The 21045-nt window shown below is 40.2% G+C and overlaps 2 protein-coding genes across 5 annotated transcripts; one reads left to right on the top strand and one right to left on the bottom strand.

Moving 5' to 3' along the window:
* Positions 1-3612: 3612 nt before the first annotated feature.
* LOC109908198 (nuclear envelope integral membrane protein 1-like) lies at positions 3613-9348 on the top strand. Its single transcript, XM_020506746.2, has 9 exons — positions 3613-3776; positions 4523-4644; positions 4843-5062; positions 5156-5228; positions 5325-5418; positions 5621-5735; positions 5884-6109; positions 6218-6394; positions 6672-9348. The coding sequence occupies exons 1-9, from the start codon at positions 3683-3685 to the stop codon at positions 6853-6855; spliced, it is 1305 nt and encodes a 434-aa protein (XP_020362335.1). The 5' UTR covers positions 3613-3682; the 3' UTR covers positions 6856-9348.
* A 534-nt stretch (positions 9349-9882) lies between these two features.
* LOC109908197 (ORM1-like protein 2) lies at positions 9883-16079 on the bottom strand. Of its 4 annotated transcripts, none has more exons than XM_031794476.1 (4): positions 15754-16079; positions 11643-11816; positions 11322-11473; positions 9883-11163 (listed from the first exon to the last, which is right to left on the bottom strand). In XM_031794476.1, the coding sequence occupies exons 1-4, from the start codon at positions 15754-15756 to the stop codon at positions 11028-11030; spliced, it is 465 nt and encodes a 154-aa protein (XP_031650336.1). In that variant the 5' UTR covers positions 15757-16079; the 3' UTR covers positions 9883-11027. The 4 variants fall into 4 exon arrangements, with proteins under 4 accessions (XP_031650336.1, XP_020362333.1, XP_031650335.1 ...); XM_020506744.2 differs by lacking the exon at positions 15754-16079 and adding an exon at positions 12859-12933; XM_031794475.1 differs by lacking the exon at positions 15754-16079 and adding an exon at positions 12839-12903.
* Positions 16080-21045: the final 4966 nt, after the last annotated feature.

Genomic DNA, 21045 nt, shown 5'->3' with positions numbered 1-21045 from the left:
AACATGATCATGGAAAATGACCGAGAAGTCAACACAAGCCAAGATTCACTTTCATCTACAGTACACCAACACACATTAGCAGTTATCAGTTGAGCGGAGCCTGTACTCTTTCAAGGTGAAGCACTATTTATTTCAGATGCAGATATCTGAAATATTTATTTTAGTTCAATGTGCGGGAGCAGTTATTGGTCGGCCCAATTTAGGTAGTATGTACATTAATGTATAGTTAAATTGACTATGCATATATGATATATGATCATTACTGCGACGTGGGTAAGGAAGAGTGTTTTGAAAACTGATGTTAACCTTTTCTTGTTATAACCTTTTTTAGCAAGACATATCTTCCAAAGGTTGGGGAGTGGCAATCTTTACCAAGGATCACCTTCAGTGCTCGGTTGTCTCCACCAAGTCTGTCCCCAAACAATTTGATTTGCTGGTTTTAAATATTAAAATTTCAAATAGATATTTGACTGTTGCTGGGTGCTATCGTCCTCCATCAGCACCCGCCTGTACCCTACCTGCCCAAAGCTCTCTCCTGGCCCCTTACACTAAGTCTGAATTTGTCCTGCTAGGTGACCTAAACTAGGACATGCTTAAACCACCTGACCAAGTCCTAAAGCAATGGGACTTCATATAGCTCAGGCAGTAGGAAGCTCTCTCATCCATTTATATGCAGATGATAGTCTTATACTCAGCTGGCCCCTCCCCAGATTTTGTTTTAAATGCTTTTACAACAAAGCTTTCCAACAAGCTACCCTTGACCTTGTTCTGAACACCTCCAAAACAAAGGTTATGTGGTTTGGTAAGAAGAATGCCCCTCTCCCCACAGGTGTGATTATTACCTCTGAGGGTTTAGAGGTTGAGGTAGTCACCTCATACAAGTAGTTGGGAGTATGGCTAGATGGTACACTGTCCTTCTCTCTATCGTAATCGCTCCTCTTTCACCCCAGCTGCCAAACTAACCCTGATTCAGATGACCATTCTACCCATGCTAGATTACAGAGACATAATTTATAGTTCGGCAGGTAAGGGAGCTCTCGAGAGACGAGATGTTCTTTACCATTCGGTCATCAGATTTGCCACCAATATAAACAGTTGAACTAAGCTCATGAGAAATTTATAAGCTATATTCTTCAAGAATCAAAGTGCACATATAATAAATGTTTAAATCCTAAAAGGGAATACCTAGTTAGTTGCACAACTGCATTCAGTCTTCCACATTTGACCAAACCCCTCTGAATCAGAGAGGTGCGGGGTGCTGCCTTAATCAACATCATCCGTGCCCAGGGAAGCAGTTAACCGCTAGGCTAATGGCATCTTTTTGTAGGCACTAACTCCGCCATGGTTCGTTGGACAAGGTCTATAGAGAAATGAATTACGTTTTTGTAGGGTTTTTGGATCAACGCGAAAAATAAGGTCTGCGGTAACAGGTTTAGGAGATCTTATACGTTTTGTTCTATGAGATAATCGCCATCAGCAATAGTACATTTCTGTGAATTTTAAGCATTTAGGTCATTTTGAAAAAGCACATAAAGGCTTCATCATTCATAAAGGTCATGTTAACTGACTGATATTATCTAATAGAACAAAACATAGGAGATCTCCTAAGCCTGGTTTGGACTTACTTTTGGCGTTCATCCCAAAACCCTATTCTTTCCCCATTCATTTTCCCCATAGGGATGGTTGAACGAACCAGAGGTAACTCATTTCCAGGTTTTAGGACGAGTGAGCTCTACCGAGCTCTATGGTCTTTCATTGACGACCACTTAGGCCTACATTAAAGGACTAATCCGTGGTAGTTACCATCTGAGTTGAGGGACCAACTGGTCAGCACAGGAGCAGAAAATGAAGTGCCTGTGAATAAAGGCCTTTATGTTATGTGATGTGATAATTTACAACATCAAACAGGGATGCGGTAAACTCAGCAAAATAAATGTATGAATGAACTTCGCCCCTTTTTCAGGACCCTGTCTTTCAAAGATAATTCGTAAAATCCAAATAACTTCACAGATCTTCATTGTAAAGGGTTTAAACACTGATTCCCATGCTTGTTCAATGAACCATAAACAATTAATGAACATGCACCTGTGGAACGGTCGTTAAGACACTAACAGCTTACAGACGGTAGGCAATTAAGGTTACAGTTATGAAAACTTTGGACACTAAAGAGGCATTTCTACTGACTTTGAAAAACACCAAAAGAAAGATGCCCAAGGTCCCTGCTCATCTGCGTGAACGTGCCTTAGGCATGCTGCAAGGAGGCATGGGGACTGCAAATGTGGCCAGGGCAATAAATTGCAATGTCCGTACTTTGAGACGCCTAAGACAGAGCTACAGGGAGATGGGGCGGACAGCTGATCGTCCTCGCAGTGGCAGACCATGTGTAAAAACACCTGCACAGGATCAGAACATCCCAACATCACACCTGTGGGACAGGTACAGGATGGCAACAACAACTGCCCGAGTTACACCAGCAACGCACAATCCCTCCATCAGTGCTCAGACTGTCCACAATAGGCGGAGAGAGGCTGGACTGAGTGCTTGTAGGCCTGTTGTAAGGCAGGTCCTCACCAGACATCACCGGCAACAAGTTTGCCTATGGGCATAAACCCACCACCGCTAGACCAGACAGGACTGGCAAAAAGTGCTCTTCACTGACGAGTCACGGTTTTGTCTCACCTAGGGGTGATGATCGGATTCACGTTTATTGTCGAAGGAATGAGCGTTACACCGAGGCCTGTACTCTGGAGTGGGATCGATTTGAAGGTGGAGGGTCCGTCATGTCCAGGGGCGGTGTGTCACAGCATCATCGGACTGAGCTTGTTGTCATTGCAGGCAATCTCCATGCTATGCGTTACAAGAAATACATCCTCCTCCCTCATGTGGTACCTTTCCTGCAGGCTCATCCTGATATGAACCTCCAGCATGACAATGCCACCAGCCATACTGCTCGTTCTGTGCATGATGTCCTGCAAGACAGGAATGTCAGTGTTCTGCCTTGGCCAGGCAAGAGCTCAGATCTCAATCCCATTGAACACGTCTGGGACCTGTTGGATCGGAGGGTGAGGGCTAGGCTCAGTCCAATGATGCTGTGGCACCATTGCACTTGCAGGTGCCTTGGTGGAAGAGTGGGGTAACATCTCACAGCAAGAACTGACAACTCTGGTGCAGTCCATGAGCAGTACTTAATGCAACTGGTGGCCACACCAGATACTGACTGTTACTTTTAATTAGATCCCCCTTTGTTCAGGGAGACATTATTCAATTTTTGTTAGTCACGCTTATTAGATGCTGCATCTACTGCCATTGGAAACCGGCACACACTGTCCTTTGTTTGCCTCGCCTGCTGGGGATTGCTTTCCCGCGGTTATTTTAATGTTACGGGGAGGGCCTCCTGTGGCAGAAAGAAACAACCGGAAATGTTGTCATTTCTGGATTATGATGCACACGAGATTTCTTTAAAGTATTTATTTCACACAAAGACGTGTGGTTTATTTACCGAAATTATTTCAAATAAACTCATCATAATTAGAAAATATACCCCATAATGTCTTATTTCCCATATATATTTTTTTACAAATTCATAAACATCCATGCCATTTTCGCATCTTCAACGTATCGTAACATGTGATTGGTTAGTTGTTGTAACAAGAACCATGTGATTTCTATATAGTCGTCTGTCATGGCGGGATTCCTGAAATGGAAAAATGGACCTCTCTCCGAAATAGTTTTTATAATTGTGCTTTTTTGTATATTAAGTACGCAACAAACCTCAGGTAGAGTTGTTTCTAGATAGGTCATTTTGTTCGGGGAATTTGATAGCCAATATGAAATGTGAGAGGCGAACTTTTCGTTTACGATGAGGCCAGCTAGCGTAGTTACTGTTGTTCTTGAGACCCAAGGCATTAACAAGGCTTATATGAACTGAGCTAGCAAACGTTAACTGTCCCAGGTGAACTATCTAGCCAGTCTGCTAACGTTAGCTAGTCTGTCAGTAGCCAGGTGATTAGACATGAACTAATACATTTTAATTCTAAGAGATTAATTGAAAGTTGAGCTGTTACCAGAAACTAGTTAGCTAGCCAGCTGGTGTCGCCCTTCACTTTCCACAACGTCAGCTTGCTTTTCTAGCTAGTCAGCTAACCTCGTTAGCCAAATAGTTCGTGGTTTATTTCTGGTGGCTCACTAACGTTACATAACCTAGTAGTAACGTTAGTTACCACTTGCTAGTAGTAGTTACTACTAGCTGGATAACTAGCTAAGTCCAGTCCTATGAAAGCCAATGTCCAGCTTTAGTTGGCATGCTAGCAGATGTGTAAAGCATACAGAAGTTTACTGGTGAATACAGTCCGTGCTGACTTGTGATTTAATATTACTGCGTTGTTGAGGAGAGTTTGCTAGCTGGTTAAGCATTTCACTGTACTACTTATACCTGCTGTATCCTATGCATTTGACAAATACAATTTGATTTGCTGGATAGTAAATGCACGAAGCTGACCCTAACATCTTATCATTCTCACAGGAAGTAAGATCAACATAGTCAATATCAAAGATGGCCAAGAGTCTGCCAAAACAGGGTCAAATCACTACTGCTATCTCAACCCCATTGTCCCAGGTTGGAAGGAAACATGGACAAGAATCCAGGCAAGAGAACAATTTCCTCTTCCCAGGTCTATTTGTGCTCTTGTCATGTCCATTGCTAGAGTGACAAAAGGGTTGGCATCATGGCACAAACAGATTTTGGGTTTGATGATAAGTCTCTTATTTGAAAGAGAGCCTGTATGTAATGTATGTAATGTGTGTATTTGGGTGTAGCTAATACTTGTGTTGTATTGCCGATAGGTTCGAGTATGGAGCTCAAAGCAGCTGAAGGTAACTGTTGTGGAGGATGAGGAGAAGCTGCAGGAGCTAGAACATTTCAGTGTCTGGGGTCTGGTGCAGTACCTAATGCATGAGCAGACCAATGAAACCACCCTCAGCATCAGCCTGTTCAGCCCAAAGACCTGCTTCAAGATCAAACCCATCGACCCTACAGCAATATACACTGTAAAGCCCACACGAAGTAAGTAAAGGGAAAGGTGGGGTTGCTTTGTTAGTTACATGTCTATTACCCATTAATTTGGTTATCTTTGCTGTCTGTGCTTCACTCCCACAGAGTTCGACATTTTCCTATTTGTGACATTCTTGGCTGGAGTGCTGCTGTTCATCTTTGCAGACTCGCTCAGCAGGTAACTAAATGGATTGTGTTCACATTTTACCCCCTCTATATAAATGACATGGTCCAGATAATATTGGCTATGTTTTTTGTTGTTGCTATCTAACAGGAGTCAGATATTCTATTACTCTGCTGGCATGAGCACAGGTATGATTGCCTCCCTCATCATTCTCATCTTCATCATGGCACGGTTTTTGCCAAAGGTAAGAAGTCAACACTTCTATATCAAAGTCTCATAGCTAATAACACCCACTACTAACAGTTTGATTTGAACAAAGCAATAACAAGTCAGAGTACCCAGATAGTTAATGTTTTGGTGACCTTTCTGATTTCTATAATGTGTGTGAGAGTCATACAAATGTATGTTTAGATTTCACAACCCATATCATCTTTTTCTTTTCTCAGAAAAGCCCATTTTACGTGGTGATAGTTGGTGGCTGGTCCTTCTCTGTTTACGTCATCCAGCTTGTGTTCAGGAACCTGCAGCTGATTCTGAAAGAACACTGGCACGTGGCTTTTGGTAAATATTGATTGTATTAAACACCATCACATCAAACTCTGAGAACTACATCGCCTCTCAAACTTTTAACATCTGTTATTAGTTCACAACCATTGCTCCATGTTTGTAATAGGAACAGTTACATGAATTGTTTGTCTGTGTGCCCTAGGCTATACTGCGGTGGTTGGTTTTATCAGTTTTGCTGTGTGCTATCGTCATGGCCCTCTTGTGGAGGAGAGGAGTATCAATATCCTGTCCTGGACGCTGCAGTTTTTTGGCCTGCTGCTGATCTATGCTGGTATCCAGGTTCAGCAAGTGGCGTTGGCCACCATCATTGCTACATTCTGCTCTAAGAACCTGGAGTACCCTGTTTCATTGCTCCTTCTTGCATGGCAGTAGGTGTTAGTTTGTAGTACTACTCTCAAGGTAACATGTGTACATTCCTGTATTGGTGTCAAGTGAAATGTTGTCTGCTGCTGTTAGTGTACAATCCTCTTGTGCAGTAAGGTCAAGCCAACTCTACGCTGGAAGCCAGAGCCTCGTCGACTGCTGACTGAAGAAGAGTTCCAGAAACAGGGGGAGGAGGAGACGCAACATGCCCTGGAGGAGCTGAGAAAGTACTGCAGCAGTCCAGACTTCAGCACCTGGAAGACAGTCTCTCGACTTCAGTCCCCAAAAAGGTGACAGACCGTTATTGCATTGAAATACTGACTAATGATGTTCATTCTGCTTTTAATGATCTGGTATTAACCCCTGGTTGTCTGTGCTCTAAACAAGTCAAATGTACATTGGCTACTGCTGGATCGAAAAGCTAGCTTCTGGTCTGTGGGTGATGGTTGTCTTTTTAGGTCAACTAGTCATATAACTGTCTCTTTCCCATTCATTGTTTTAACTAAAAATGTGTGTCAGTGTGGTACAGTACCTTGGAATAAAGACAATGCTTTGTCTGATCCACAGGTTTGCAGATTTTGTGGAGGGCTCACCTCACCTGATATCAAATGAGGTTTCTGTGCATGCACAGGAATATGGATCCTTCTTTGAGGATGATTTCTTTGACACGGATGAGGACAATGATGATGAGGAGAATATGGTGAATGGTTTGAAAAGAGGAGACCTTGGGTGGAATGACAGAGACTTGTGATGATTCATAGATGGGTGTTTTTCCCTGTAGGTTGATGGAGCAAAGTGCTGACTGGCCTTTAACCCTCACAGCTCTCCTCCAACCCGAAGACAGGTGTTCATGAATCACCAGGAGATTAGTATACCTGTGAGAATGTCTTGCATCCAAGTTGAGGCATAGATCCTACTGTAGATTGCTGATGGCAACCACCAGTTTTGTAAATTGCACTCAGGATCTGGCTTTAAGTGTCAATGTACTGAACTGAAAATGTAAATCTAATTCATGTGGAGAACTCCCTCGAGTTAGGGGCATATTTATGAAGTTTGGATTTATCCCAGTGTTTTAATTTCAGCTGAGAAACTTGACCACAGGGGTATACTACAAAGCAGGATTAATGAGGTAGTTAGCTAACATTGATAAACAAGCAGAAATAACTTGATTTTCGGTTTCATTAAGAAAGCTAAGCTTGGGTACAGTATGTGTTTTGGTTATTGAGTCAATTAGACAATGCACATTTCATGCTAGTCTTTCTAAAAATCAGAATATTCTTGCAAATCAGCTTGCTAAGTCATTGGTCATGCTTTGTTGTGTTACACTCCTCAGCAAGAGCAAGTTTATGAAGACTAAGAATGTTTGGCATTTCATTTTCTGGGAGCAATGACAGAACATTATTTTGTTATCTTTCCTCATTAGTAAATTGCCAGGGCACAATTTTGGAGGTGTTTTAGTGTAAAAATGGTTTCTTTGGTCCTATTGTTGATGTGAAATAACTGACTTTTTGCGTTGTGAAACGCGTTGACGTAAACAGGAAATGATTTAGCTGACATCTGTTGGGAATAAGTTAGTATACTGAGCAAAAATATAAATGCAGCAACTATAATTTTTACTGAGTTACAGTTCATATCAGGAAATTAGTCAATTGAAATAAATTCATTAGCCCCTCAGCTATGGATTTCACATGACTGGTCAGGGGTGCAGCCATGGGTGGGCTGCTTGAGAGCCAGGCCCAGCCAATCAGTCTTGAGTTTTTCCCTACAAATGGGATATATTATGGACAGAAATACACCTCAGTTTCATCAGCTGTCCGGGTGGCTGGACTCAGACAATCCTGAAGTTGAAGGAGCCAGATGTGGAGGTCCTGGGCTGGCGTGGTTACACGTGGTGTGCGGTTGTGAGGCGATTGGACATACTGCCAGAGTCTAAAACAATGTTGGAGGTGGCTTATGGTAGAGAGATCAGCATTCAATTCTCTGGCAACAACTCAGGTGGACATTCCTGCAGTCAGCATGCCAATTGTACACTCCCTCAAAACATCTGTGGTGTTGTGTGACAAAACTGCCCATTTTAGTGGCCTTTTATTGTCCCCAGCACAAGTTCCACCTGTGTAGTGATCATGCTGTTTAATGAGCTTCTTGATAAGTCACACCTGTCAGGTGGATGGATTCTCTTGGCAAAGGAGAAATGCTCACTAAAAGGGATGTAACCAAATTTGTGCACAGAATTAGAGAGAAATAAGCTTTTTGTGTGTATGGAAAACTTCTGGGATCTTTTATTTCAGCTCATGAAACATGGGACCAACACTTTACATGTTGCGTTTACATATTTGTTCAGTGTATTTTGGTATTTGAAGCAGCATGTTTACAGCCATTGATTAAGTGTGTGTGTGTGTGTGTGTGTGTATATATATATATACTCATGTTTGTTTAAGGATACCATTTATATATGTAATGTTTAAGGATATCATTGCAAGTAGTTTAATCGTTCTTTGACGTGTGTGACACATCACAAAATGGTTATTTTTAACTTGAATCTTTTTTCTTGTTTTATTTGTACTGAGATTTCTAGGTTTCATACCACAAGCATTGCCTTTATTTTATTTTTATTTTAGACAAAACGTGTTGAAATGGATAATATTTTTATACTATGAGATATTGTACTTTAGTATCCTGGCTGCAATTCTGTATTATGTTGTGTAATTTGTCTTGCATATACCTTTACAGATCTGGGCCAAAGCTTCTCAGAGTAGGAGTGCTGATCTAGGATCAGGACCACCCTGTCCATCTTATTCTTTATCAACTAAAAGGTTGAAACTGTAAATAATCATGTGGATGTTAATAAATTCATGATATTGTAAAACACCACTTAATCTTGAGACATTTCCACTAGCCTGTTGCCTGTAGAAGGGGAATACAGAGTAGAAAAACCTCAAGAATGTAATCTGTATGTGTTATGTTGAAACTACTGTACACAAACAGCGGGTGCAATATACCTTTTCTTTATCTATATACCGTGTACTTCAGTTTTCTGGTTTGATTACTTGCAGCATAGACTTATCTTTACCCACCTATTTTTATTTGAGTGGTTCTCAAGCTACTCTAGGACAGTTACATGAAATCCCCCAAGTTTTACTGATGAGTAAGTGCACAGATTTCTGAAAATGATGTCCAAACTGTATTTTATAATTTGGGGAAAATATCTCTAGTTTTATAAGGAGTTGTGGTTTCATAGAAACCGTAGAGGAACATCCAGCTTTATTTGAAACTTATAGGATACTTCAGACAACCTATACTCAGAAATTCTGTCAATAATGATGGAAAACTGTATCTAACAATGCTATTTATATCCATAGTCAATACCGGCTTGGTGATTTTTGCATGTAGTAGTTCAAAGGAATGCATCAAATCAATGGTTGTAAAATAAAAAAAAACGAAGTAGAACCATTTGAGTACCTATTGCTCTATTAGCTGGTTTTAGGGTAAATTATTGGCTAATCTTCAGGTAATATGGTTGTAAATGGAGATATCTACATGTATCTGGTCAGTGGTGGAAAAAGTACTCAATTGCCATACTTGAGTAAAAGTAAAGATACCTTAATAGAAAATGACTCAAGTAAGTGTCATCCAGTAAAAAAAATACTTGAGTAAAGGTCAAAGTATCTCATTTTAAACATACTTAAGTACAGTAGTGGAAAAAGTACTCAATTGTCATACTTGAACAAAAGTAAAAAGTAAATGCAACCAGACAGCCCAAATGTTATTTTTTATTTTTTACAGACGGGCACACTCCAACACTCAGACATAATTTACAAACACAGTATTTGTGTTAAGTCCGCCAGATCAGAGGAAGTAGGGATGACAACGCATTATATTGATGGCATCCCTCCAGTCTATCAGCACATCATAGGAATTGGTATATCCCTCCACACAGGCCTCATATAAAGTGTGTGGAGTTTCCCAGAATCCTCACAGCCACACCGACACAGGTAATCTGAGAATTTACATGATGGTCCGACCCCTCAGTCCCCTGCAACGTCACTTTACTCCTGTGCTGCTGTTGTCACTCACTGCTGAACACTCCCCTTAGGTTTCACACTTGGAGCATTATGGAATTAGATGAGAACAATCAATGCAACATTTTCTTTGTCTTGGGTGTATCTATTAATTTGCTGCACTTGTGTTTGTACACAAAATGACAATGATGTATGCCCTGGGATGTACCCAAAATTTACATACAAAGACAAAGTATTTAGATTTACACTGACAAATCAATCCTGATATTGAAAGTTTATTATTAGACATAATTTTTTGAGAATGCTCACATGGAAATTGACCTCCAATAAGAGTCATCACATGGATTGATTGTTACCAAACTAAATGGAAAAAATGTATCAGCCAAGTGAAACATTTAAGGCACTGCGAAGACTGGCAACATTCAATTTGTATGGCATCCAACATTATATTTATATGGATGCCACTATCCTAAACTATGTAATCACACATTCCAATGTGTGGACATATACAAGTCATCCTATAAAGACTTAGGTTTGAAGGTGATGACGTTCACAATATAGCTCTTTCTAGAAAACAACATGTCATCTGACAAAAAGAGAAAGTAATGGTTTGAGGATACAAGCACATTGCACACATACATCATGAATGTCATATAACGAAAATAAATTAAATGAAATAAAGAAGAGGCACTCAGTAACTCTTAATCATATAGCTTGGCGTTCAGTGCATTTTGGTTCTTTGTTTTTAGTCACAGAGCGAAAATGAACTGTGCAATAAAAACAACAATGCCCTTCAAACAGCTCATAAAGTTACCAAACATTTCTTATTCACTTCCGCCTCTGGACCTCACAAGTAAAGTACACATAAATAGAATAAAACTCTGATATTATCCACCTGTGTTAGTCAATACCTATTGATCCCAAATATTCGTACTCCATGGAACAGGGGCAGCTTTGGAAGGAGGACGCTGAGGAGAGAGCCTGTATTGACCAGGAAATGTGTGGCATCGTACTTGGTGTAGAAACTGGCAAGAATATACCTGAAGAATTAACAGCTAGTTTAGGGTTATTATTCAATGCTGATAACAAACAAGGATGCAATAATTCAATAGTTACTCTTCCACATTAATGTATCATTGCAAGCCATAAGGAAAACTTAACATAACAAAATCTAGTATGTACAGATTTTCAGTCTTACAGCACAATGGGTGAGATGGTGAGGAATTTGCGTGAGGATGTAAACTGAATGCCGTAGTCCATCTGTTCCCAGTGTGTGAGTAGGCGAGCTTTGCCCTGGTCCGGTGTCTCAAAAGGAGTGCCCTTTACCGTGTGCAGAAATAAGTACATCACCTGTGGTGGACAGATCACACATAAACACACCTCTATTAGATCAACAGACACACTCATTAGTCATTACAATGTCATAATACAAGCCCTCATTTTTCATGATGTAGTTGAAATAGAAATGAGAACATTTGATTGGAAAAATGATAAACAAACTATAAATACTTGGGCTGACCAAATTATGGATGACATTTGTGAGGGTCCAGACAAGAGGCACCGTGAGGACAGGGATGCTCAACAGGACGACGTGCAGCACGGTGACCAACAACAGGTAGGCCAGCCAGATCCCTCTGCTGTTCATCACCCTCGTGTTGGGGTTTACCTCACTGTGAGCCACGCCCACATTCATCTTGAGGGAACGGGAGGATTACACATGATGAGCATTGGGCATTGAAGCTTGATACAGGTTTGATACAGAAATCATTGATGCTTAATAGAGGAAAGGAATCTAAAGGAACTAGGCCTATGGCTTGTCCCTCGCCAGATAATGATGTTAACAGAAAATCTATAATTAAATTATCCTAAAATGTTACAAAATAAAAGGAGAATGAGTACATAATTTGCATATTTCACAGAGTTCCCTCAACTACTCATTTCACAGATCACAACATGAGAAGATGAGATAGGCTATGTCAGATACAGAAAGTTGATGTCAAGGGGAAGTAGAAATCTAGCCTAGTTCTCATTCCCAGTAAGCCACTAGGCCAGGTGAGTGACCATATTTGATTGCATACTATTATTGTAGGTAGCTAGATATTAACATATTGTAAATCTTTTCCAAATCCAATCAAAGTGGATTTGGGAAACTGAGAATTCCCGAAATTTTGCCACTGATCACCACAGCCATAATGCTTCCCTCACAGACTAATTAAGAGAAGTCTAAAACTAACGTTAGCTAATACCTTGTTGTGAATATATAGCAAGTGGGTCTAGCTTTAACTCATCTGACTAAGTAGCTCAAGCAACTTTAGGCCTGATTTGGCCACTACACTCGGGTCGTCACTAGTTACCACAGCCACAAAGTTAAACCCAGCCTATTTCTACGGCTGATCTTCTTCAAATATGATTCTTAACCGTAACCACACTGCTAACATTATGCCAAACCCTAACCTTCAATTAAGACCAAAAAGCTCATTCTTGTTTTCATGGATCTTTACGATATAGCCAAGTTTAACTACTGGAAACACTACTGGCTAAACTAGCTAACGTTACTAGCTAGCTAACTAAATAACAACAGCTGTTTGCGCCGTGAAACGTAGATGCATCTGCAAAATCTACTTACAGTGCGTTAGATTCTGTCAACTCGTGTGCTAATCCATTACATTTAGCATTTTATATCAAACTTTCCTGACAATGTAGCTAGAAACTCACCTAGCTAGTTAGAAACTCACCTTATGTTGTAACCAGGAAATCCCTAAACATGTTCAACCCCGCCCCTGTTCGTTTTGGGATTCGCTTTAATGGTTCCACGTCATTTATCATAAATCTTCCGTTATAATAACGTTATTATGAGTGGACAGAAAATCCAAATTAAACATATTTTTACCCAATGTTAAAAGGGAAAAAGAAAATACAAAATAATTGTATTCAAATGGTGGTTGTTGATAATATTTTAAAATAAAACAATCCCCCTTGTCCTCTGTTGCCCTACCAAACATTTCATAGTCCATCTATTTAAACAAATATAGGCTATTAAAAGTGTAGTTCTGGGACTCAGGTGGCAAAAATAACCATCATTGGGACAGCGCACAGATGATTTCTGTGAGCACTGGTGTGCCATCCTGAACAAATGCTCTATTGATTTAATTACATTAATTGTTGATCAGTTGAAGAAGGATTTTATTGAAATGGATAAAACGATTAAAGACAAACGCACAGCTCTACAAACAGCTGTTAATGATGATGGCATATTCAATGAACTGATGAAAACTAACCAAGCGCTCCGGGACAAGTTGTCTACAGAAATAAAGTAATTTAAAATCAAGAATTTCAACCAAGACAAAAAAGAAAATGCTGATGGTAAAGTCTACTTCTGGAGAAACCCTGACAAAAGAGGGCCTGCTCCCCCTCTCCCTGACAGACGCAGGAGGGATGCCGCTTACTTCTATCCACCCTTGTCTGATCAACGCTCTACAACCAGCGCCTCATCGGCTTCCAGTGGTAGTTTTTTATTCAACGAGAGACTGGACGGACGGAAGGGCGGAGGTGGCCGCAGGCACGCGCATCGATGAGATGCCGCACCGGACGGGGTAAGAAGAAACGACTATCAGAGGCAGAGGAGACCGTTCATACGGTCCCAGAACCCACGGGACTGAGTGTCTTTAATTTATCAAGCAATATATTGAGCCCTGCCCATGTCTCTTTGCTTAATAAAGGGTTATCTTTTGTGCCTACAACCCAGTGCAACGATTTTGATGTTAAGGTTTTTTTTTGGTTGAAATATCCGTTTAAGGGAATGCTTTAGCTCCCCTAATTCTGACACTTCTATTGAACCAGTAGATTGCTCTCCTGCACATACTCCGACTCCTTTTAGAAGCAAGAGTTATTTTATACCTCCAGCCAATCGCAATCACTCTATATTGCAGAATTGTGGAAAATGATGTTGGACATCTCCTTAAGAATAAACAGGGGTCCAAATCTTTCCATAATTTACCTAAGGATGAAAAACAAGCTTTGCTTGATTTACAATCCGATACGTCAGTCCTTATTCGTCCTGCTGATAAGGGTGGGTCGGTTGTACTCATGGATAGGACAGTGTATGTACATGTGTGTCATAGTCAGCTGCTTGACAACACCTTTTACAAGAAACTCAGAAGTGACCCTACTTCCCAATTTCAGAATACTATCTTTACTGTCCTAGATGTGTATTTAAGTTCTGGTCAGATAACCAAAAAAGAACATGATTTGGCTATTCAACACCCTAAAATTGCCACTTTCTCTACTTTGCCGAAATTACACAAGAATGTTACACAGCCTCCAGGACTGTAGCGGGCATTGATGCAGTAACGGCCCCTCTATCTACTTTTGTTGACTTTTTTTATTAGACCACTCGCAGAACAGCTCCCCTCCTTTGTAAAGGACACCAGCAGTATGATCTCCATCATTGAATCTCTTGATCCTCTCCCTGAAAATACCTTGTTAGTTACTTTTGATGTTGAGTCGTTATACACAAATATTTCACACGAGGGCGGTATTGAAGCTATGGAACATTTTCTTCTGCAACGTGACCCTAAAGAACTACCTTCCAGTGCATGCATTATAATATTGGCTGAAATAGTACTCACGCATAACTATTTCATGTTTCTAAATTATTTCTTTATACAGACGAAAGGTACTGCTATGGGATCCCCCATGGCTCCTAACTATGCTAATTTGTATGTGGGTTACATGGAGAAACAGTTTATTTTCAATCCTCTCAAAACTGTTTTCTTGCCTCACATCATTATTTGGAAACGGTATATTGATGATATTTTTGTTCCATGGAGGGGTGATGCAAAACAGCTCAATGCATTGTATGCTTTTCTTAACTCCTGTTCTGATAATTTGAGATTTACTATGCAATCTGACACACGTCAGATCAGTTTTCTTGATCTTCTGATCTTGTGTGAAGATAATGTTCTATACACTGATCTTTACAGGAAGCCTACTGATCGTAACAGTTTGTTGTGGGCTGATAGTTGTCACCCACTTCCCTTGAAAAATAGTTTGCCCTACAGCCAATTCTGTCGAATCAAAATAATTTGCAAATAACAATCACATTTCGACAGAAATATGGCTGAGACGCAAAGAAAGTTCAAGGAGAGGGGCTACAAGAATGATCAGATTAATATTGCCATTGAGAAAATTCAAAACAAAACGAGACATGACCTTTTTCAAGGGCAGTCTCGCAAAAAGACGCATTCTTGTGTTCTAACTACCCGCTATTCAAAGTGCTCTGAACAAATTAAGGGAATTGTTCACAAACATTGGCACATCCTAAAATCCGACGATAGTCTCGGTAATGTGTTTTCGGACCTTCCCTTGGTCGTATTCTCGCGGGGCAGAAATCCCAAGATATTCCTGAACAACGTCTATTTGCGCCCCTACTGGATGGAAATTACAAATGTAATGGCTGTGCTCAATGCAATAGCACTTATAAATGTAGATCCTTCAAACACACACAAACAGGGAAATCGATCCCAATCAAATGTGTTATTACGTGCTCCACTAAGGCAGTTATTTATCTTATAACTTGTCGTTGTGGTAAATTATGTAGGTAAAACAAAGCGCGAATTAAAAGTACGTACCATTAGGTGTAAAAACTTTACTTATCCAGTTGCGGCCCACTTCTTCGAGGCAGGCCACTCGATTTCGTCTCTGCGTTATATTGGCATCGAACATGTCACCCTCCCTAGGAGAGGGGGTGACCTTGATAATTTGTTGTTAAACGAGAGGCTGCCTGGATCTTTAACTTAAAGACCCTTGCGCCCTTCGGTCTCAACGTAGACTTTGATCTGAAGCCATTCTTGTGATTATTGTGACTTTGCCATTGTAATAGTTTGTAAACTTGTGTAGTCAAATTAATCTATGATCGTATGCTATCCATTTGTTGTTTGTATGCTGTTCTTTGTATGACATTTTAATATTTGATCATTAACCGATGATATTAGGCCACTCTTGGCCATGATTACAGACACCTGTGTCTTTTGACACTACATAAACGAGTCATCCCGCAGTGTTTGTGATTATACCCTGATGAAGATAGCTTGGCTGTCGAAACGTTGGTAATTAAATGTTTGCATCTGAGCTCCTAGAGTGTAGCCAGCACCTCGCCTAAATAGGTGTGCGTGTCTTTTTCTTCTAGATCGTTCTGAGTGTGAAATGTGCCTCACAATATGCTACTGGTATTCTAATTATTAATTAAGATGTAATGGAAAAATATATATACTTTTGCTGAACCATGAAATGTGCATCGAAAAGCTTTTGTTTCCATAAGACCGGTATGTCAAACTGCTTTTTAACTAGCCCTGTTTCTTTTGTTTCCATAAGACCGGTATGTCAATCTGCTTTTTAACTAGCCCTGTTTAGAGATCTGCCCATTCGACGAAGGGAGGAGTCATAAACCAAACTTCCTTCTATTCGTTCTCTCATAAGCACTGAGTGCAAGTTCTTTTGGGAAAGTGAGTACAACATTCCGTAATGTCAACATTACGTAATCATTATTTATAGGAATTGTAGTCAGCATTACACAGCCACCGACATACGGAAGTATGAGGCTACAATAGGAAGCTGTGCACCTTCATGCGGAATAAGAGGATTGTTTTAGGAAAGCACAGCTTCCTTCTTATGTAGTTTATTGCTTGACTGCAGTTTGGGAAATCGTGTAACAGCCATCATGGATTCCTCTATGACATCCCCAGCATAGATTATTCCTCTTTTCTCAGCTGTTGAATGATATTTATTGTTACAGTAGATGTAAAGGCAAAATTAGTCACATGTTATAGACCACAACAACGAGATAAAATAAACTTTTTTTTGCAATTTGACACGGAGAACGGTATACAATAATATAAATACACTTTGTTTAAAAAAACATTATATTGGCAGATAAATGTGTTAACAAATTAAATACATATTTTAATAAATATGTTAAGTTACTTCAATGACATTTGATAAAAATGCTAATACATTATAGGGCACATTTAAATATAAATACATTCCTAATTCTAAACAACTGTTCCATAGTGGAACACAGGCAGATACATAAGTGTGTTTTAAATGTTTCATAAACATTTAATAACACACAACACCATAACAGTTACTTGTCTTTTCTGACTATTTTGACCAAATCGATCATACAATGAATTTAGATGTCTATCTACTACTAAGTTATCTAATACTGATACTGAAACAGATCACAGATGACAAATCAATTGTGGCCTGTTTCCCAGCTCTAGATACAATATTTAGTTGAATTCATTATGTGTTTTGCAGGATCACCAGGGGCAAAGACCCGAGCCATGAGGATGGAGAAGGAGAACAGCTTCTCAATATTGTCACGACACAGTCCTGGCTCTTCCCAGCTGTTCACTTTTGACCAATTCTCTTCTGAATCAGGACGGGCTCCTACAAATCAATTAGAGTAAGGATATGCAGCACCTCAGTCAATAAGATATTGAAATCAGTAGATTCAGACATCAAATACACTGGACTTACCCCCATTTGAAAAAGGACTTCTTCCACTACTTTGTTCAACTTCTCTCCAACTTTTGTACAGCTACTCTTGAACTGACTAATTATCCCAAATACTACCCTGTAGTTCTTCAGAGCAGAAACCATCTTCTTAAGGCAAGGCTTTATGGATCATGGTAAAAATACAAAATATTATGAATCATCATTTTGTAAAAGTGTTTCAACCAATTAATATTTTGTGTGTGACAAATGATGGAACTGGTTAGTGCTTTAAAAATTCTGAAAAATGTGCATGTGTATAACCATTGACCACGTATGTGTCTTGTTGACCTTGTTGGTCCAAGTTAACTCATGATCAGATTTTCTTTGTATCACATTTGTCCATGGATTCCACCAACTTAATGGAAGTTGTGATTTACTGTTGAATCTGCTCTTAGATTTGTTGGATCACATTTGTCTGTGGCTTCCACCAGTACCCTTGGCCATTTGACAACTCATTCCACAGTTTTCAAACGACTGAGCTCCTGCAAGACATGGTGGAAAGTTTGAGACAAATTCCGTTTAAGTAACCTACCTGCGGCAGGGACTTTTTAAATTCCACTTAAAACTGTCTGACTACCAAGGTCCCACAAAAGCATCAAGAACCAGGCTAGCCTAGCCTACTTCAATTCAGTTCTATCATCACCCTACCATTATCAATACCTACGGAATACTGATGATAATCAACTTACCTCAATTAAGAGACGTTTAGCAAGTTGATTCAGTTGTAAAGAATACCCTTTAAGTTTCACGTTATTCCAACTGGTTGGTTAACCGGAGCGCTGAATGCACCTGTAAATTCCACAAGAAGGGTAACAACTGTTGTGAACGACAGGTACATGACAGATTTCTTCTACGCTTGATTGCAGTTCTGCAGGTCCTTATGGCATGTGTTAATTATCTCAGTGTCAGTGTAATTGCAGCGGAGTCCCTTAGTCTTGTCCCGTTATACCGCCCAATGAGTCACGTGAGGATTTCCCAGGTGAATTTTAGACTATAGAGTTAATGGTGTCCATGGCCACAGACCCGGCAGCAGAACGAATCAGTAGGACCGGTCTTTGATTTCCATAGGGGGGCACGCTTTTTCACGGGACCTCCTATGTGTGCACGCACTTGCGCGTTCACAATTCGTTTATTGGATGTAGTAGTAAAGACTAAATAACATAGGCAGCTCGTGAGTTTCTACCGATCTGCGTGCCAGTTATGATTATTTTTATATGTGCATTTTCTTCGAACAGTTTAATTTAAACAATAACGTTTTCGTTTCTCAAAATCATTGTCACGTGTTTAATCATAGTAAAATTATCAAATCTAAAAGTTCAAATTAAACTATGCCCAGAGCACTAGCCTGTCATATGGACAGATTGATACACTGTGATCCATTGGCGGCTAAATAAATGAGAGCATATAACTCAGAGATGCAACAGAGGGCTTCCATCATCAACTAAGTAAAATACATAGGCTTAAAGCGGACAAATAAAACAGGCAAACATATCCCGAAGACAATTCCAGTTCTTTCAATCACATTAATCTATGTACTCTGCCTGTCTGCCTCCCTTTCTATATGTCATGACTTGAGCTTTTGCTAGTGAAGTGCAACATTGTATCAAAATCATCACTTGTTATGGCCGGACGCTGTCGCTAGCGAACTTGCAACAATTAGCCTACTCCGGCCCTCAGTTTTCCGTGCCAGTGAGCACTGGACAGAAAGCAATTTTGTTCCTTCACACGGCTTGGTGATTATCGAGGCCGGGAGCGTTGGAAAGATTTTTCCCACACTCCAAATCATAGGCTTCCCAAACACACTGGTGATTTTTATTTATTTTATTTTATTTATTTTACCTTTATTTAACCAGGTAGGCAAGTTGAGAACAAGTTCTCATTTACAATTGCGACCTGGCCAAGATAAAGCAAAGCAGTTCGACAGATAAAACGACACAGAGTTACACATGGAGTAAAAACAAACATACAGTCAATAATGCAGTATAAACAAGTCTATATACAATGTGAGCAAATGAGGTGAGAAGGGAGGTAAAGGCAAAAAAGGCCATGATGGCAAAGTAAGTACAATATAGCAAGTAAAATACTGGAATGGTAGTTTTGCAATGGAAGAATGTGCAAAGTAGAAATAAAAAATAATGGGGTGCAAAGCAGCAAAATAAATAAATAAATAAAAATTAAATACAGTTGGGAAAGAGGTAGTTGTTTGGGCTAAATTATAGGTGGGCTGTGTACAGGTGCAGTAATCTGTGAGCTGCTCTGACAGTTGGTGCTTAAAGCTAGTGAGGGAGATAAGTGTTTCCAGTTTCAGAGATTTTTGTAGTTCGTTCCAGTCATTGGCAGCAGAGAACTGGAAGGAGAGGCGGCCAAAGAAAGAATTGGTTTTGGGGGTGACTAGAGAGATATACCTGCTGGAGCGTGTGCTACAGGTGGGAGATGCTATGGTGACCAGCGAGCTGAGATAAGGGGGGACTTTACCTAGCAGGGTCTTGTAGATGACATGGAGCCAGTGGGTTTGGCGACGAGTATGAAGCGAGGGCCAGCCAACGAGAGCGTACAGGTCGCAATGGTGGGTAGTATATGGGGCTTTGGTGATAAAACGGATTGCACTGTGATAGACTGCATCCAATTTGTTGAGTAGGGTATTGGAGGCTATTTTGTAAATGACATCGCCAAAGTCGAGGATTGGTAGGATGGTCAGTTTTACAAGGGTATGTTTGGCAGCATGAGTGAAGGATGCTTTGTTGCGAAATAGGAAGCCAATTCTAGATTTAACTTTGGATTGGAGATGTTTGATATGGGTCTGGAAGGAGAGTTTACAGTCTAACCAGACACCTAAGTGTCTGGCCCTTAATTCCCAGGTCTCTAAGCAGTCTGGTTGTAGATGTTGCCACAAAACCTCTGCAGCCCGCCTCCACTGGTCGGACTTCTGTGTTCCAGCCATGATGCCGTGCTTCGGCAGCTAGATCTGCATAGCGCAACAACTACCTAATACACACAAATCTAAAGGGGTGAATGAGAATATGTACATATAAGTATATGGATGAGCGATGGCCGAGCGGCATAGGCAAGGTGCAGTAAACGGTATAAAATACAGTATATACATGTGATATGAGTAATGTAAGATATGTAAACATGATTAAAGGGGCATTATTTAAAGTGACTAGTGATCCATTTATTAAAGTGTCCAGTGATTGAGTTTCAATACAGTATATAGATGTGATATGAGTAATGTAAGATATGTAAACATTATTAAAGTGGCATTTTTTAGAGTGGCATTGTTTAAAGTGACTAGTGTCCAGTGATTGGGTCTCAATGTAGGCAGCAGCCTTTCTGAGTTAGTGATGGCGGTTTAGCAGTCTGGTAGC

The sequence above is a fragment of the Oncorhynchus kisutch genome, linkage group LG17 (assembly GCF_002021735.2).
Source record: "Oncorhynchus kisutch isolate 150728-3 linkage group LG17, Okis_V2, whole genome shotgun sequence".
In the NCBI taxonomy this organism is placed as follows: Eukaryota; Metazoa; Chordata; class Actinopteri; order Salmoniformes; family Salmonidae; genus Oncorhynchus; species Oncorhynchus kisutch.
The sequence above is the reverse complement of the archived record's forward strand: the minus strand, read 5'-3'. Positions and strand labels throughout refer to the sequence as shown.

Bases quoted from the DNA above. Each gene is read 5' to 3' on its own strand.
- LOC109908198 (XM_020506746.2), top strand. From the start codon at position 3,683: ATGGCGGGATTCCTGAAATGGAAAAATGGACCTCTCTCCGAAATAGTT. The intron at 5,063-5,155 runs GTAAGTAAAGGG...TCACTCCCACAG, and splicing joins CACTGTAAAGCCCACACGAA to AGTTCGACATTTTCCTATTT. The intron at 5,736-5,883 runs GTAAATATTGAT...TGTGTGCCCTAG, and splicing joins ACACTGGCACGTGGCTTTTG to GCTATACTGCGGTGGTTGGT.
- LOC109908197 (XM_031794476.1), bottom strand. The intron at 11,474-11,642 runs GTCAGCCCAAGT...TGTCCACCACAG, and splicing joins CAAATGTCATCCATAATTTG to GTGATGTACTTATTTCTGCA. The intron at 11,164-11,321 runs GTAAGACTGAAA...TTAATTCTTCAG, and splicing joins ACCATCTCACCCATTGTGCT to GTATATTCTTGCCAGTTTCT.